Source organism: Lepidothrix coronata, unplaced genomic scaffold, assembly GCF_001604755.1.
Source record: "Lepidothrix coronata isolate B3197 unplaced genomic scaffold, Lepidothrix_coronata-1.0 Scaffold29, whole genome shotgun sequence".
Taxonomy (NCBI): Eukaryota; Metazoa; Chordata; class Aves; order Passeriformes; family Pipridae; genus Lepidothrix; species Lepidothrix coronata.
The window spans coordinates 2,682,420-2,699,532 of NW_016690209.1; the positions used below are offsets into that span (position 1 = coordinate 2,682,420).

General features: G+C 45.7%; 1 protein-coding gene across 11 annotated transcripts in view; it reads right to left on the reverse strand.

The window, feature by feature from the left end:
• AP2M1 (adaptor related protein complex 2 mu 1 subunit) overlaps positions 1 to 16,119 on the reverse strand; it is a 28,588-nt gene extending 12,469 nt beyond the window's left edge. For 3 of the 11 annotated variants that reach the window (XM_017810558.1, XM_017810554.1, XM_017810548.1), the window contains exons 1-3: positions 16,047 to 16,099; positions 4,728 to 4,841; positions 1,127 to 1,132 (exon numbers count right to left, since the gene is read on the reverse strand). In XM_017810558.1, the coding sequence (XP_017666047.1) occupies positions 1,127 to 1,132; positions 4,728 to 4,801 (80 nt within the window). In that variant the 5' untranslated portion in view covers positions 4,802 to 4,841; positions 16,047 to 16,099. Of the gene's footprint in view, positions 1 to 1,126; positions 1,133 to 4,727; positions 4,845 to 9,484; positions 9,506 to 15,085; positions 15,155 to 16,046 lie in introns of those variants that run through there. The other 8 variants (XM_017810557.1, XM_017810553.1, XM_017810549.1 and 5 more) reach the window with 7 other exon arrangements.
• Positions 16,120 to 17,113: the final 994 nt, after the last annotated feature.

Genomic DNA, 17,113 nt, shown 5'->3' on the forward strand with positions numbered 1-17,113 from the left:
GGAGAGCAGACTCAAAGCAGCAGCAGGATTAGGAACAACGCTGGCTTTCCAGTTACATGTCACCTCAAGCCTGTTTGGCTTCAGAACAGGTGTCCTGCACCAGGACTTAGGGTCCCCACAGTGCAACAGCACTGTGCCAGCAGCACTGCATGGTGCAAGACCATTTATAGTCAAGGGTTTTGCCCAGTGCTGAAAAGGTGCTGTGCAAGCTGCTGCCATCTTTGATCCAAACTGTCTATGCACTATCAACAGGGGAAAAAACACTCAAGGCTAAACAGGGATTCTGAGCAGCATTCTGGATGCCACCTCTTCACACTACAGCTTTCTTATCCGATAACTACAAATCAAGATAAACTTCCCAAATTAACTTAAAAGTCCACCAATCCTGAGAACATGGGAAGGAAGCCCAAGTGCTTTATATGACAAGACCAAGACTTAAAGCAACAGTCTACACACCAAGCCAAGATTTATCTAGTCATGCTTTATTACTCACACTCTCAGACACCATAGAACAAGGGGTCTGACTGCAGCATCAAGGCCATGGTACTGATTATGCAGAACCATGTTTGAGAACAGATAGTAATATCATCCTTGCAAGCAAGGATACAGGCATACAAATGCTTGTAAGCACTGAGAGTTGTCAACAATCCAACAGACAGTTCCAAGTTTGAAAACAAAGGATATTCAAAGGAACATATGCTATCACAGCAGGTGTTTGCTCCTTGAAGGTCTGGGGACATATGCAGAAGTTTCATCAGTAAACACGCTCCCCCATAAGCAAAATTCTGTCTTTCAAATACTTCTCAGATTATATTGCTCCAGAAGGTTTGCAAGTTTGAGTTAAATTAATATTTCATTTCTACTCAAGTTTTTCCATAAGAAAGTAATTTAATCTAATACAAAATAACAATATCTAAAAGCCCCAATCCTCCCTTCTGGTAAGCCTTGTAAGGAAAGTCCAGCTTGTTCTGGAGCATTAGCCCTCCCAGCCTTAAGTTCTAACCCACTAGATGAAGAACCAGAACCAGTAACCAGACTGGTGCACACTAGAGGAGAAGCCTCAGGTCAGGGAGGCTTTTCTAGCACACCAGGTGCCCACTGTGCAGTGCCAGTGGTGGTCTCTTACCTATTGCTACAGCAGCCAATGAGATGGGATGGACAGAAATGGCGCCAGCGGAGAAAGGAGGAGTGACAGCAACAAGAGAAAGGGTTAGAAACACACACACAAGGCACAATGAATCCAAAGAGATAAGAAGAGACCAAACAGCACCCCCTCCCCCTGCTCCTGGGCACAAAAGGCCAAGGTGGTATTGGATGGACAGTAACAAGCTACGGCAGCAATGAAGCCCTCGCAAGGTACAACGCTGACATGCCATGGTCAGGCTGTCAGTGTGGACTGACTGGCTGAATTTTAGGGCTAACTGGGCATTTATTCCAGATGAGCTGCACCTGTATCACATCAGTGATACCCAGTCTGCTCTGCTAATATAGGTAGCAGGCCTTGGAGAAGAAAAACTCCAAAGCCTCAGTCAGAGGCATCACCTGGGGACACAGCAGAGTATCAGGTATCTTCTTCCCAGTCTGCCTCAGAACAGGGCTACATGTCTGGGTGGGAATTTCTCTGACAGTACTTCTCATTTGAAGCTGTTTGGGTTGATGCTTTCTGGTTTGGTCCAGCCAACAGGAAATACAGCAAGTTTGATAGAGCTGGAGCACATCTGGAGAGATAGGGCACATCCTGCAGATTCAGACACTGCTCTATCCAGCTTGCACTTTTTCCTTAAGAATCAAGAGCCACGAAGCTGAAGTGATGTATTAGAAGCTCAGAAACCAAAGTCTATTACATTTAAAGTGCATGCAGTTTATCACGTAAGCTGCTCAGTTCCAAATAGCTTAATTTTTATTACAGAGCTGCATTCTTAAACGCAGGTAGGTTCCCCAACGACTAAGTCACTGAAGAACAAGGCACTTGAAAATCACAGTAGAGCCCTCCACGGTACCCTGAATTAAATGCATGGTGTTTTGCCTCTTTTTTTAATAAAGCTGCTTATACATGCAGCCAGCTGCTATATGGACAGACGCGCTACATGCAACAAAGCCATTCTAAGTTGCAAGCAAAGAAAGTTCAAGTTTTGTGGTACTTCTGCCTTTAATGAAGTCAGAAGAAGGATTTCCTCATTGTTTGTCACTTTGCTTATTACATCTGAGCTGCTATGTACTTCTTTTAGGCCCTTAAACAGTGCAAGGGGAGGTGTTCTTGTAACCATAGATGACCTTTAATATCCCCCAACTCAGAGGCTGAGGCTTCAGAATGCCAAAGGCAATGGCCAAGACCAAGGAGTCCTAAGAGTCAATCACTCACAAAGATAGGGAGCAGTTATGCTCATTTCCTATTCAACCTACCTCCCAACAAGCTGGGTGGGCTCAGCCCTCAGTACTTCAGATCTGCTGCTTAGGAACTAAGAACTGTATAGTACTCTAGAAGTCTACTACTTGGTTGTTTGGGCAAAAACAGTAATTCTACAGAGTACAAGCTACAGTATCATGGCTATTCCCTACCTCCCACTGAAGATTAGCATACTAAAAGCTTTTAAGTAGATCTGGCATTGATGCTAACGTTCAGACTACGAAACGGCAAGGTTGTTGGTTACTTGATTACACCGCAAGATGAGACACAGCCATTTTACAACACCTTGTTCTGTAAGGCTACACATTTAAAAAAACTCCAAACAATTTGAAGGCCTGTTGAGAAGGAATCCAACACCTTGGGGAGCAAGCTTGCTTAACAGCCAGCACCAGCTCCACCTAAGTCACAAGACTGACACTTTCACAGGAACTGAACGGATGATTTCACACAAGGGAACGCTAACTCCTCAAGTCCTAGAGAAAACACTGGAATGTTTTTGGCACCCTTTACCAAGTGAAAAAGTTAGGACAGGATCAGGAAGGAAATAACGTTTTCTAGTTTTGTCTGGCTGGCCAGTAGGAAGTACTTTATCACGTACTGAACATAAGGCACTCACTTTGTAAGAGAAATGAGCCAAGATAAAAAGCAATAGAAGACCACATTAAAAATAACTACTTTGCTCCCCAGTTTACATCTCCACAGCCAGAATGCCATTTAAATTAAAAGGCCTTCTTGAATAAACACCAGCTTGAGTACAATCTTTTTAAGTGTTTCAAGTTTGCAAACCACAAAAAAAATATTTTTGCCAGAAACTGCAGTAAAAGTGTCCCTAGCCCCCACCCGAAACATTCTCAAGATTTATCTATAATGCAGACTGGCTTGGCTCAGTCACTGTGATACCAGCTTTACAAAGTCAGACCTGTCATGTGAACTGCTCTGAAGAGCTTTAGCTAACAAGTACTGAAGACTGAAATGAGTTGTATAGTAGAGAAGAGGCAAAACTTCATAGCCACTGGCTTTCTGCTTGAGAAATATGTTTCCTTGGCTCAGCTATATGTGGAAGTCCTGGAATAACTCAGACAACCTTAGAACAGCTACTTCACCTTAGCTGACCTAGAACAAGCCAAGAGACTTAAAAGCTCATTAGGTGAAGCCTCATTACAGACACTGTGTTGATTACTCCTCCCTCAATGAAACAGTACAAGAAGCCTTGACTAGCTACTAGTTCTACCTCAACTTTTAACCTCCACTAGACAATCCATAACCAGAAGGAACACACTTTTCAGACCAGACCAAGCTGAAGGTAGACTGGCTTGACAGTTTTTTGTAATTTATGGCAAAGAGTTATTTCACAGCACATCCTACCACTAGTCACTGTGAAGACCTGATAAAAACTATTTTTTCCTAAACTGGCTTCAAGGATCTCTCTCATTGGACTTTGAACTAACACCTACCACTGCTCTGCTTCCATTAGCTGTCTTGTTAACTTAATTACTAACTTCCAGCCAATGCCTGACTAATGAAAACCCAATAGGAAGAGCACTGTTGTGCAAGAAACCCTTAGACTTACGGTTTTCAGCCCAAGCAGCACCATCACTCGATACTGGGTTCCTTATAGCACTATCCGCTGCCTACAAGACACCATATTTTTAGTAAGATCCCTTTTGGGAACTAGCAGCCTAAGGATTGCACGGATCCACTCTAAGTGAGCATTGTAACACTTCTGTGAAGTGCAATAAGACACCTACAATCTACTGAAGGTTTTCAGTGCTTCCCACAACTTTAAATATCCAATAAATGTCAGATTTTCACATAGCAGGCTGCCATACAAAGCTGGGGGACAGAAAGCCAGCCTCAGGAGTACAGCCATGGTTACTACGAGACTGCTTGCAGATAAAACTTTCCAAGCCCATGGTCTCCTGCCTGCCTGTACTTGATGTTAGACTTCAGTGTCTGAAACTAATTCAGAGCCCTGGCTATAGTGTGTGACAGACAGTTCCCACATTATTGCTTCTGTAAAGTTTTAATGATTACAGTGAGGTGGACTCCCACAGTGGCAGTCCATGTTGCTGAAGCATTTGGAATCATGGCCAGATCTCTACCACCCAAAAGAAAGTCCCAGGTTTGGCTGCAGGCCATCCTTTACTGTAGGTGATCAGGGCTTAAACTTTTTTTTTTCTGAACTAAGCCTAGAGCAGCAAGTTGAGTTGCAGTCTTACATGCATGCACAGCTAATGCAGAACAAAGCAGCTCTGGGTTGTTTACTGCACCAAAATGAGACAGAAATGCAAAGACCAGGGATGCAACAGGAAGCACTTACCCAATGTCATCCCGGTAGACTCGAGAGATTAAAACCTCTCCTTTGTGATTATAGATGAATAAGCCTCCAATCATGATGGAACTTTAGTCTTCACTTCCCATGTTGCTTTAATACCTGGAGCAAGAGAGGGTATATATCAGTAGGCTGCACAGCAACAATCTGTAGCCAGGACTGAAGCTTAAAATTGGCACTGATGCAGGCTTACTTCTCATTACAAAAATCAGCATGGACAGATTAAGCCTCAAGTATTAGTATCCACGGCATACCCCCTGAATGTGAGAAAAAACATAGGCCTGGAACCACAAGTAAATCAAAGACTGAGGTATCAATCAGAGGTAGTTCATAGTCTTTTTGAACATAGTTCACACAAATGTTTGAGATGTCATCAAGCCTATCACTGTAAGGCAGGGGGCTCTTAGCAGCAAGTGCACCTCCGTTTATCACCACTTTTACACAGTTTTTACACATCAGTTTAAGAGCCTTTGCTAACCCCTAGCAGCCATACCAAGACACAGTTCAGAATCCAAACTGAGAACAATTTGCCATGAGGTACCACTGGAATGGGAGACTTCAACCATGACCCACTTGAATTGGGGGACAGTGCCTCAGAAGTTACCCTCTTAAACTGCTAATCTCCTCTTTCTTCAAAGGAAGACTGTTTTGGAGAGAGCTAAAAAGCTGGTAGACATTATTGATGCAGAAGACTTTTAAAAATATACAGCTACTTCACCAGATCCCACTCCTGGAGTCATATGCCCTCCCATTCACTTAGGTCCAAGTCATAATACCCACAGCAGCAACTGCTTGGTTGGTTTAGTCCTGAGAAGAGCACTACAACTGTGACAGGGCAGGCCTTGGGATGAGCACACACGTACTTCTCCGCTTTGGCACTGCAGAGCATTAGATAACAACCACCTCCACACTGCTGTTTGGGTGGGTTAGCCTACACCCACTTGTCTGGGCTGGGCAGAAAGGATAGGGAGAGGCCAGCCTAGAGACAGATGTGGACAGTGAACCAATATGTGTCTGTTCAGGAACACTGCAACAATGAAGTTAAAGTGACCCAACCTTGGATCATCTCAAAGGTCAGAAAAAAAAGAGAATACAAAAAAAATACACACATCAGAGGGACAAAGTGACTTCTGGATTATCAAGAGTAACATATCCTTTAGAAGTTAGAATTAATAAACTGAAGTAGCTGCCCATTTGAAGGCACTGCAGATGTGAGTTCTGTGCTAAATTAAGGTTTATAGTGCAGCTACTACTTTTAATTTTAGACAGACAAAAAAATCCCTTTTAATTTCTTAAACCTTAACACCAATATTTTTAGCTATACGTAGTGAGTCCTCACAGAAAAACATTACTCATACTTCTCTGCTATGGGTCTTCACCTTCCAGATGGCTGCTTCTGCTCATTAAAAAGAAAAAAAAAAGAACCAAAAAGTCACTTGTTAAGTTAAAGTAGTGAGAAAGAGAGCAACAGTTTTCCCAAAGCTCAGTCATGAACTTTCTGGTTTTTACTCCCACATTCTGCTGGTCAAGTGTCTCTGGCTATTAACAGGCTGCCTTCTGCCACTTGTCAGTGGCTTCACATGGCACTGTCATCAACATTTTTGATGTCTGACTCTCCATCTAGCACAGAAGATGTTTTCAAATATGTTTTTCTTCCATTCCCATAACTAACACTTCATAACTTCAGAATTTACTTCCAGGACAAGCCTCTGTAACCATATTTGTTAAGACAGAGGCATAACACTCTGTAGTAGTAGATTCCCATGTAGTTCCAGAGTAGGAAAAGCCTGTGGCTGTTCACTGTCCCACAGGTGGACCAAGGCTACATAGTGTAGTGGCAGCAAGGTCAGCATCCCCACACCAGAAGATAAGACAATCCTGTTGGTTAACAGAACAAAACCACTGTCTCAGATTTAAGGAAGTGGCTGTACCACAGACTCACAACTACTTACACACACAGCCCTAACAGGCATGAGGAGGCCACTGAGAGATAACCTGCAGGGCTGGAACCCAAAACATGGAGAATTGAATATAGTTGCCCAACAAGTTTGGCAGATGCTGAAGCTGTAGCTCAGCAAACATTTGAAAGGTCATTCACACAGGCCAAATGATGAAAAAAATGAGCACCATTACAACAATGAAAGCAACTTGTTGCCCACTCTAGGAAATTCTTTCCTATTTACTAGTTTTTTCATTCCAGATAAGAAACAAGGATGTGTTTTCAGACTGCTACAGTGCTGGCTTCCACACTCAGATATGGACTATTACAAGCAAAGGTGAGGAAGAGTTCCCGTGTCCCCTTTAAGACTTGCACTGTATAGAATAGCTTCCTGAAAGGTTATGCAACTGGTCAAAGCTGGATCATAAGAATCCTACAAACCCTTTCCAGAAGAATCCTAGAAAGCACATCCTAGTCTTAAAAATAAAAAATAATCTCCCTCTTGGGTTTTAATGCTGCTTAAGTTATTTGTTTCACTATTTTTAGCATAAAGGAAACGTCTGCTTTGATGAGCAATAGGATCAGACACACAGCATATACAAGACAAAGCCTCCTGCCAGCATGACAAGCCAACCACTTTCTCAAAAAGCCTTGGATTTTTGCTATATTACTGTAAAACATGTAGAAGACTGCTGATCAAGCTTAGCACTGGAAATTAAAAGTCTCCTCTTGGGAAGATCTACGAACTTTAAATGTTGACTGAGATAATGAGTCTTTGCTTTCTCATGTTAGGTTAGAACATACTCTGTAATAGCTTCACTGAAGTTACTGGCAGAAATCAGGATTTTTAATTGCATCACAGTACTAGGCAGCAGAGCCATCTGCTTCCTCATCTTTTGTGTTAGCAAAAACATGTTAGATGGAGAGCAGATATAGCATGATTCAAGGGCTTTCAGTCTTTAAAAAATTCTCCATCAATGCAGTGAAATTCTAGGCTTCTCCCTCATATAAAATACAATAGGAGCGGAGTTCAAGCCTCAAACTTTCTATGCACGGTTAGTTCCTGGCTCCAGCTTCAACGGCACATTCAAGAGCTGCATTGGTTCATACTGCAGAGCTGTTTGCTCAGTGTATTGTCTCCAATGTCATCAAGGAAGGGACAGTCAGGTAACAGAGGACAGGTCAAGAAAACACTCCCCAGGAGATCCCCCTGCAACAGCTTTTTTATTTTAGAACTCTCAATGGATGTCTTAAATATTTGCCCAGTTTCCTCTCATCAGCAGCATCCCAGGGCAAAACCAAACAAACCAACAAACCACACTACATTTTTTCTTATAATCACTGTACAAAACATCCTCCTTTTTGTTTTAAGCCTGCTTTTTCTTCCTTACCCCTGTTTTGTTTAATGGCCTCCAGTTCAAGTGCAGGAAAAAGCAAGTAAGAACTAGACCCCATACTCTATAATCTCCAGGCCACTCAGGATTCTGCAAATCTTCTCCACTGCCTCCATTACCTTTACCCAGAATGAGATGTTCCCACCTTATTCAGTTTGCTCTTCACAGGGAAACTGCTTTATGCTCTTGTCCTTCATAGTGTCTTCCTCTAAATGCTTTGCTTCTGGAAGTGAGCACAAAACTGCACAAGTTTTTCAAGATGTAAGCAAAGCACGATAAAGACAGTATGACAACCACATATCCCCTGCTTTGATCTGTTTCTAGTGGTTCTTGATATTTAACTTACATTTTCAAACCACCACTCAGCAAGAAGCTAACTATTTCGTCACTTATCCTTACTCTAAGATCACACTGAATTCAGTCTTCAAGCTGATTAACTACATTACAAGTACTGCTAGAATTGCCTTTGCTCCTTCATCTACCCACCTCCTATATGCACCAACGTACAACTACGTATCTTGAATTCAGGGTGCCATTTTATAGTCCCATCTGCACCTCTTTGATCTACTTTGCCCTTACTACTTTGAATACTCTCATATCTACACACATACCCCCACCATGACTACTCACTAGGAGTATTCTTAATGCAAATCCTTGTTTGGTACAAAACAGAAGTACACAGAGATTTGCCACCAACCAGCAGATGGGTGTTAGCTGTGCTACACTGGTAATGCAACTTGATACCAAACTTGCTCAGAGTCAGAAGCGACTGGCTCTGTGCTATGTCAGCCCCTGGTTAACACATGAGGTGATACTTTTCCTTACTACTGATTTAGCCACGAGATCAGGACCATTCTGCCAGTTTGTTTTATAATGGCAGTCTACCAGCATAAATATAGCTGAGACACAGGCACTACCATTATTTCACGTGTAGCAGCAGCCTGCCTCCATACCAGTTACGATCCTCAAGCCTGAAAGAACCCACAATTCTACAGCTCTACAAATTAAACCTGAATTCACATTTAAGTACAATTTACCTAAATTGATTTGTGTCAGACAATTGGTAAAGCGTTTCCAGGTACCAGCAAAGTCACATGAGTTAAAAACAGTGAATACAAGGAAACAGGTTTAGATGACTGACCCAACTCACCAGCTATCAATCGAGCCTCTGCAGTAGCTGAAGGACACACCCAGTATCAACTCTTGCTGCACTCCCATCTAATGGCATCAGGGACCAAGGAGGTCTCAACTGCACAACGTATTTAACACATTTATAAGCAGATCTCCCTTGCTCCTGCTTGACTTCTGCAGTTCAGCATCTTGAAGAGTTCCAAACATCACAAGCATAGACAGCACAATAGAATCAACACGGCTGACAGCACAATAGAATCAACACGGCTTACAGCACTTACTGCTTTCTGTCAGCTTTCACCAAGTTTGCCCACAATGGGAGTTCAGGGAATATGGAAAACGTTCCAGTCTTTTACTCAAGCCTTGCATTACATCCCTGCGAGACACAACATCAGAGTGACCGCACTCCATCTCCACTACAGAATACTTCCCTCAGCTCATGGAAGCATGTCCACACAGCTGGACAACTCAAGAGGTGGACTGACAAGAGCAGAGATCTATGAACAGAGAAGAAAGCTATACAAAGGGCTGCATGCAAAAGAAAGTTGCTTAAAGCTTAGCAAGAAGAATGGCTCTTTAAGATGACAATGGCTCTCCTTGAAGTGGCTGCAGTGAAAATAAACCTACTTTGTTTTGATCCTCCTTTGTGCTTCAGTACAAGTTTCACAGATACTCTTTTCAACTATTTCAAGGTTACACTGCAACTAGAATGAGGATTTTAGTGGTACTGTTCAGACATGGTATGATCTTCCACACATTTTAAAACAATTAATAGTTTTCTTTACAGAAGTGAAAGATCCTAGTGCTTGCAGTGGTTAAGAACTGCAGGGAACAGGGTTCAAATTATATTGAGACTGATATTCAGTGACTCATGGCTGCTGGAATCAGAAGGCCCCAGAATAAGAAATCCACCACAGGAGATGGGTTCATCTGCTCTCTGTGCATTAGCGACATGACTCAGAAAGCATTGCTCAATCAGCTTTCAGTGACTCATTCTGCTCCTCTCCAGTCAGCCTTTTCTAGGGAGATTGCCCTATACTGCTTCTGAGCTTCCTCAGCCTAATATCTCACTGCCAGACACAGCTTAAGAGCAAAGCCCACCACTTCTTTGTTTATCACCAAATGCCTGGAAACCAGGATGACTCTAGCTGAAGCCTTTGGGTTAATGATCTATCAACTGCATTTTCAGAGCTTTGCAGCTCCACTCCTTCTGTTTCACCAGCTTGAACATATGGTGACTTGCTCCACACTGGTAGCTACAGTCCTGTTTTCTAGTTCCAGTATGGATGGATTTCTTCCAGTTAAGGTACAGAGATGATCCACATGTATGTTTAATTCACACCAGTTGGTGACTAATCACTTCAATTTAGAAAAACAGCCCTCTCCCAATACACTCTGCATTCTTCAAGTAGCTACCAGGGTAGGAATGAGATCTAAAATCTGAATGCAGCTCCTACAAACACTTAAGGCCAGTATGCTTCCTACCCTCCGGCCAAGTGCTCACATTCCCATATACTTCTATTTCAACCCATAAATAGAAAAGGATCATGAAAAACATCATAGACAGACCACATACTTTTACATAACTTATAAACCCACTAGGAGTTAAGATGACATGGAAATGACTTTCCAGAATACCTTTTCACTTCTGTGAAGATGAGAGCATTAAAATACACCTTTAGAGCAACTGTGGCACAGTTACAGCATTAAGACAGCCAGCTACAAAAAGAGAATGTGCATAAAACCAAGTGTCTGGGATGCAGATTTGAATGCATTTCAGCAGTTACGTAACAGAAAAGCAGCAGGATTAGCTGGACCTTCAGTGACTGACATGGTAACAGGCGTTTCCTCGAGAATCAAGCATACTTGTCTCAAATCATGCCACACTGCTCTCACTGTGCAGGGGATGTGCATTAGGGAGAGTCCCTCTCTCGAACCATCACAGCATGATTGATGAAGCCCCAGAAGTCAGTCTGCAGTAGGTGAGCTGCAGACCAAGGGAGCCCATAAAGCACAGTATCTGAAAACCTGGTTTTGTCCACTGAATCCATCAGAGATGGAAAATGCTGTGTTTTTCAGGTCTGACCTAAAACCAGGTGGTTCTCTGGAAGCCAGACTTTGCCTTTTCAGGCTACACTGTGCCACCCACTTGGAATGGGTGGGTGCAGTCAGGAGCACAGAGCCAGGCAGCAGAATCCTGTTGCTGGACCGTCAGTAGCTTCACATATTCTGGGATGCAACAAGTGGCTGAACTGGGAGCTACCTAGTGAGACGATGCACTAAACCTGCATTAGCAAGTTGAGATTCAGCTGGTCCCTCCTGCAGCATGTAAGAGCCCAGCCTTCCTCTTCCATTTCCTCTTCATCAATTCTGACTTAGAATAGCTGTAGAAAAATGAACAACATGCAGCACGGAGCTTTCTTAGACTAAACAAGGCACACATAAAGAATCGACCAACCAGCACAGTTTGTTCCCTCTGGAGCAGTTTGTATCTGCAGCAACTCTTCCAGAAACCACAGCACACGGTACCAATCCTCCAGTTTCTGTCCAGTGCATTAGCCTCCCATGGTGTCCCTACTTGAGAAGCCATAGCATCACACCAGAAACAAGATACCACTGTAGTACCAGTCATCCATTCATTAGGGTATGAAAGACAAAACTAAATTCTCATCTAAGTCCCAGATATACAGATATTCAAACAAGTTATATTCTTGAATACATTTGTCTCATAACCTGAGATCTTTCAGATGACACCACATAGACCACTAATCCTTCCCTGCACCAGCAGGGAGAGGGATAGCTTCAACCTATATCACATGCTTTGGAACACAGTTCTCTGCCTTTTGTAACTGTATTTGCACAAATGAAAACAAACAAACAAAGCTGATCTTCTCAAATTCATTGCTGAGGAAAACCAGTGAATTTTGAGTCAGCTTTCTGCAGTGGTAAGAGGAACATGGCTGCAGTAACTGCAGCTGCAGGTCCAAGGCAAGAGATACTTAGTTGTTCTAGCTCTAAAAGAATGAGGTACTGTCTGGAGGAAACATCATTATCAATGTAACATGCCTACAGTCTAATGGTACCAAAGTCACCATAAATTTGGGGTGCATATTGGCACTTCTGTCTCAGGAAAACACAGTTGTTTGTATCCTTCCACACCAGTTTCTCTAAGCCCATGCAAGCAGAACCTGTGGAACTCTTGAACCAGGTCTGGCTGCATCTGATCAGCAAATCCTCTGTGTCCTCTCTGCAGAGGTGCAGTGGTGAAATGGCAGCTCAAGAATAACTGCTCAGGAGCAGAGTCACTGCAGGGACAGGAGTTCTTACACTGCCAATGTAAGAATGTAACTACAGGTTCACATTACGACCCCAACAGCCCCAGGATTTGATGAGCACCAGTAGCATCCTGATGGTGCAGAGCGCATTTGTCCTTTCATTTTAGGAGGCAACTTTGGGATCAGCTGTCTTTTCCAAAGCCAGCTGTGTGAGTGCTATTCTCACCACAGAGAGACCTCTCCAGGAGAGTCTGGCACTACAGGTGGGGAAAATAAGCATGAGGCATGATCTGCCTGTTACCTTCAACAGAGCAAGCCAAGGGGGCTGTATGAGCAGGGCTGAGAGGACTCCTGCTCACCTGCAGAGCCGTTTTGATCACAGCCCCATGGTGATACAGGCCATGAGCTTCACTGAGTCCCCTGTGCCATCAAGTACAGGATACAAACAAACAAGATCATCAGTGAGCCCAAGACCCAGCTACTTGGACTTTGTCACTCCCATTAAGGGGCTGGAAGTTTCCCACAGCACAGAATACTTACTTTGAATAAAAAAAGGAATGCTGATTTCTGTAATCTACAGAGCACATCCAGAAAACAGCAATCACAAGTCAGTGAATAAGCTGGTGTAAAGCAACCAACCCCTTTAGTAGTCTATTAAAAGACAGTTTGGGTTCTGACTTAACAGCAAGTAAGACCTCTGTGCATTAATGAGCTTATCTAACTAAGCAGTTCAAGGTACATTAGCTGCTCGAATTCTCATCCAGGAAGAAATCAAGAGAAGTACTGAAGCTCTTGAGGGCAAATCACCAACTGCAACCATTTCTGCATTCCAGAAATCAGTATGATCTTGGACAAGTGACAACAGTTGAAGCAGGAGGAGGATTAGTCAGGCTGCTCTGGCAAACTGGACTTGTTGGGAAAACCCATGCTTTCAGGCTAGTGCTAGCCAATATCAACCCAAAAGGCTTAAGGCTCATAACGATGCCATCACCCCACCAGCTAATCCAAGCACCTAAGCTTTGCTTAGAGGGCTGCATTAGTCACTTTCCCGGAGGCCAAGGGCTGCACTTGGTTTTAAACAAGAGTAGTTGCAATCACTTCATCCTGGGAAAGACAGGCTGCATAATTTACTTAAGGGGCATACCCTGAGCTAAAGAGCTCCTGAGATAAACCCATCAGTTTCAGAGAAACTGTCCCTATTTTAAACCCAATCCCATAAATCCCCATAGCCAGTGGGCAAGAAGAGAAGCACGTTCTCTTACCAGGCTCTCCTCCTACAGCCTCCTTCTGCGTGCCATGCAGCACACAGCCAGTCTGAACAGTAACAAGAAATAAATACTGACATGGGGAAACAAGAGAAGCTCCTTTACTGTGCTAAAACATCACAGGAACAGCATTAACACACCTCTCCACCTTATTTTGATCACAACCTTATCTGAATGGCCCCAATGCCTTCTACCACTTCTAAAGTCAGTCTGAAGCAAATTCTACTTGCTTTTCACTCCTGAGCTAGAAACCTGAACAGTGACTTGCTTTCTATTCTTCTTCTGACAGAAGAGGGTAGAGGCACAGAGTGCAGTTTGAGTAAGAGCTTGTATTCTGCAGACCGCTAATGGTCTAGGTGCCCTGACTTGCCAGTGTTTCTCTCTCTACTGTTACTGGAGAGCAGATAACTACATTTCACATTCTGTGCCTCTGTCTGCAAGCTTTTAGCTGAGCTGCCAACCTCCCACCAAGATCAAAATAATACGTGACTTGCCAGTAACTTTTGACTCCATAGGTCACTCACTAAAGGCGAGAAGCTGACTCTGGCCTTTCAGACCAATTATATTTTGGCACCAGAGGCTGCATTTTTCTCCATTCTCCAGTCAACCCTAAGAACAGCCTTTAAATACTCTAATGGTCTTCAGCAGTATAAACTTAGAACACCAGTGCAAGATATTGTGCTGCCAAAGATAGTCTTGGCTTTACTACTTTTTGATGCAGGGATGAGACAAGAAAAGTTTAATTAAGGGTCACAGGAAGTTTCTTTACAAAGCCCATTTTGTTTAGTGATTGTTCCTGCTCCACCAAAAAGAAAACAAACCTACAACAAAACCAACAGAGATAGTATCAAACTGGAGTGCATTTCCAGTCCTCTCTTGTTTGAAAGAACTCAAGATGTAACCCTGCAGAGCCTCAAGACTCAACTCTCCAAGGACCAGAACTGTGCTCTCACTCAGGAGGAAGAGCCGGCCATGATACCCTTCAAAGGCATCTCCAATCCTCTCCCTGGAACATGGCCACTCTGCAGCCCAAAGAACACCAGGTATCTTTGTCACTAGATGTCAGTAAGATGGCATTTCCTACAGAAGAGGAGAGATGCCTGTCTTCTGACAGGAAAAATATGGAAGTAGACAGACTGGCAGCATCTCTTCAAATTTGAGATTGTCCCTCCAAGCAAAACTCACAGGAACACACGCAGTTTTTACTGTAGGAAAAAAAGACTAGCTACAGCTCTGACAGCATTCAAGCAAACGTTGCACAATCAGACACCACATGAGCCCATATACAGTTAGAAGCCTGCAATACCTAGACTTCTGAGCCACAGAAGCCATCCAGACTCACCTATCTGGGAAAGTTCCAGGCTCAGATTTTGGCAGCCTGAGGCTAAAACTTGATAGCAGCTTTGTCATACTAAAGCAAGCAGAAAACAGATCATGGACTCACACACCTTTTGGAGACAAGACTAGATCAAAACCCAGTCATTTCCCATTGGGGAGAGAGGTTAACTGCACTGGGCAATAAACACAGGCTGTGCTTCCTGCAGCTTTCCCAAATCCAAAAACCTAGCCCAGGGAAGAATGGAAGTCGAAACCCATCTAGGAGAGCTGTTGGACGGGAGCCTGCTTTAAGCCTCAGAACAAGCAGTTCAGCATCAGCGGCGCTGCGTTTTGCCTCAGCAGGTTTTCCAGGGATGAAAAGGGTGCAAGCCATGACCCAGCTAATTCACGTTTGGATCAGCAGTACAGGCAAATAATTTTCGGTAAAGTTCCGGCCAGATCTGACTGAAAAAACCTTTGCTCAAGCTGACCTGACACATCGGTGCCGGCCTTCCTGTGCCACACACAGCCCGACTCCGTCCCCACCCTCACCCGGTGCAGCACCGCAGGACTGCCACACAGGTATTCCCGGCGGAGAGCTCATTAACAGAAGCAGTTAATAAGCCCCCTCAGCCCCAAGCAATGTGCGACAGTGGGGTCGCCCAGCACCCCCTCAGAGAGGGCAAAGGAAAAGCCCTCTCGGGGGAGCCCCGCTTCCCACCTTCCCTCCCGACTGCAGACTCGCTCCCGCTCCCGTCCCCACGGGTAGCCGGCGGAGACCTCGCCCTGCAGCCACCCCCCGCCCCGGGGAAGGCCCGCGGACCCCCACCCTCGGCCAGCGCCCACGGAGCCGCCACCCGCGGCGGCTCGGCCACCGCCCGGCCGCTCGCGGCAGAGGGAGCCCGGCCGCAGGCAGCTGCCCGGCGAAGGGCCGGGGACCGCGCAGCCCTGCGCGGAGAGCGGAGCGGGGCCCGGGGTCTCCTCACCTGCCGCCACCGCCGCCGCTGCCGCCCCGCGCCCAAGATGGCGGCGCCGCCCCCCCTCGTCCCGCGCCCCCCCCGCGCACTGCAGAGCTGCCGCGCGCGCGCCCCGCCCGCGCCCCCCCACCGCGCATGCGCCGCCGCGGGGGGGGCCGCGCGACGGGGACGGGAAGGTCGTGTGCGCACGCGGGGCATGCCGGGAGTTGTAGTCCGGTCGCGGGGGAGGGACAGCATGGTGGCTGCGCTCAGCCAGGGGATGGGCAGAGGGAGCGCACGGGCAGGAAGCTGCGCCCCCCCATGCACAGGCCTGAGGTCGCCATGCCCTTCCACGGAGCTGGTAGTTCCTGTCGGCCCCGCACCCAGGCATCCCCACCTCCGCCCTCGCAGCGCTGCGGCCGCGGTGGAACCAGCCCCTGATTCTCCCTGCAGTGCTCCCGCTGGAAACGGGGACCCCGGGAGCCCCGAGCGCCCGCGGGCAGGATCCGCTGCGCGGGGTGGAGGAAGTAGGAGGCCGGGCCCGGCGCCGGCTCAGACCGCAGCCGCCCTCGGCACCCCGGCAAGAGGCAGCTGGAACACCGGCACAGAGTACCCTCATCCCGCCGGGATCTCGCTTTAGACCAAAATGCAGGAGGGCCGAAGAGGCTGGGGGGGGGGAAACAACGAACGACACAAGACAGGAGTCCAATAAAACTATGTTTATAAATAAAAACAAGGAGATTGGTGTTGTTTTTATAAAACCCAGTGGGTAGGGCAGGGCGAGGGGTGAGCAGTGGCCAGGGAGACTGCTGGGGACAGGCTGACTCCAGCGGGCAGAGGGGAAGGAGAGGCTTCAAGGAGTCAGGGAGATGAACGGATGGCGTGTAAGATCTGGCAGAGGGGCTGCAGGGGGAACGCAGACCCCCGAGGGAGCAAAATACATTTCATCTCCATCATATAAAAATCGCAAACACAAGAAAGACCAAAGGAGGCAAAGCTTGCCTGGTGAAAGCCACGGTGTGGCAGAAGGAGAGGGCGCCGAGGCGCCAGCACCAACAGCAGCAGGGTCGAGCATGTCCATACTGTACCGTGCTTGG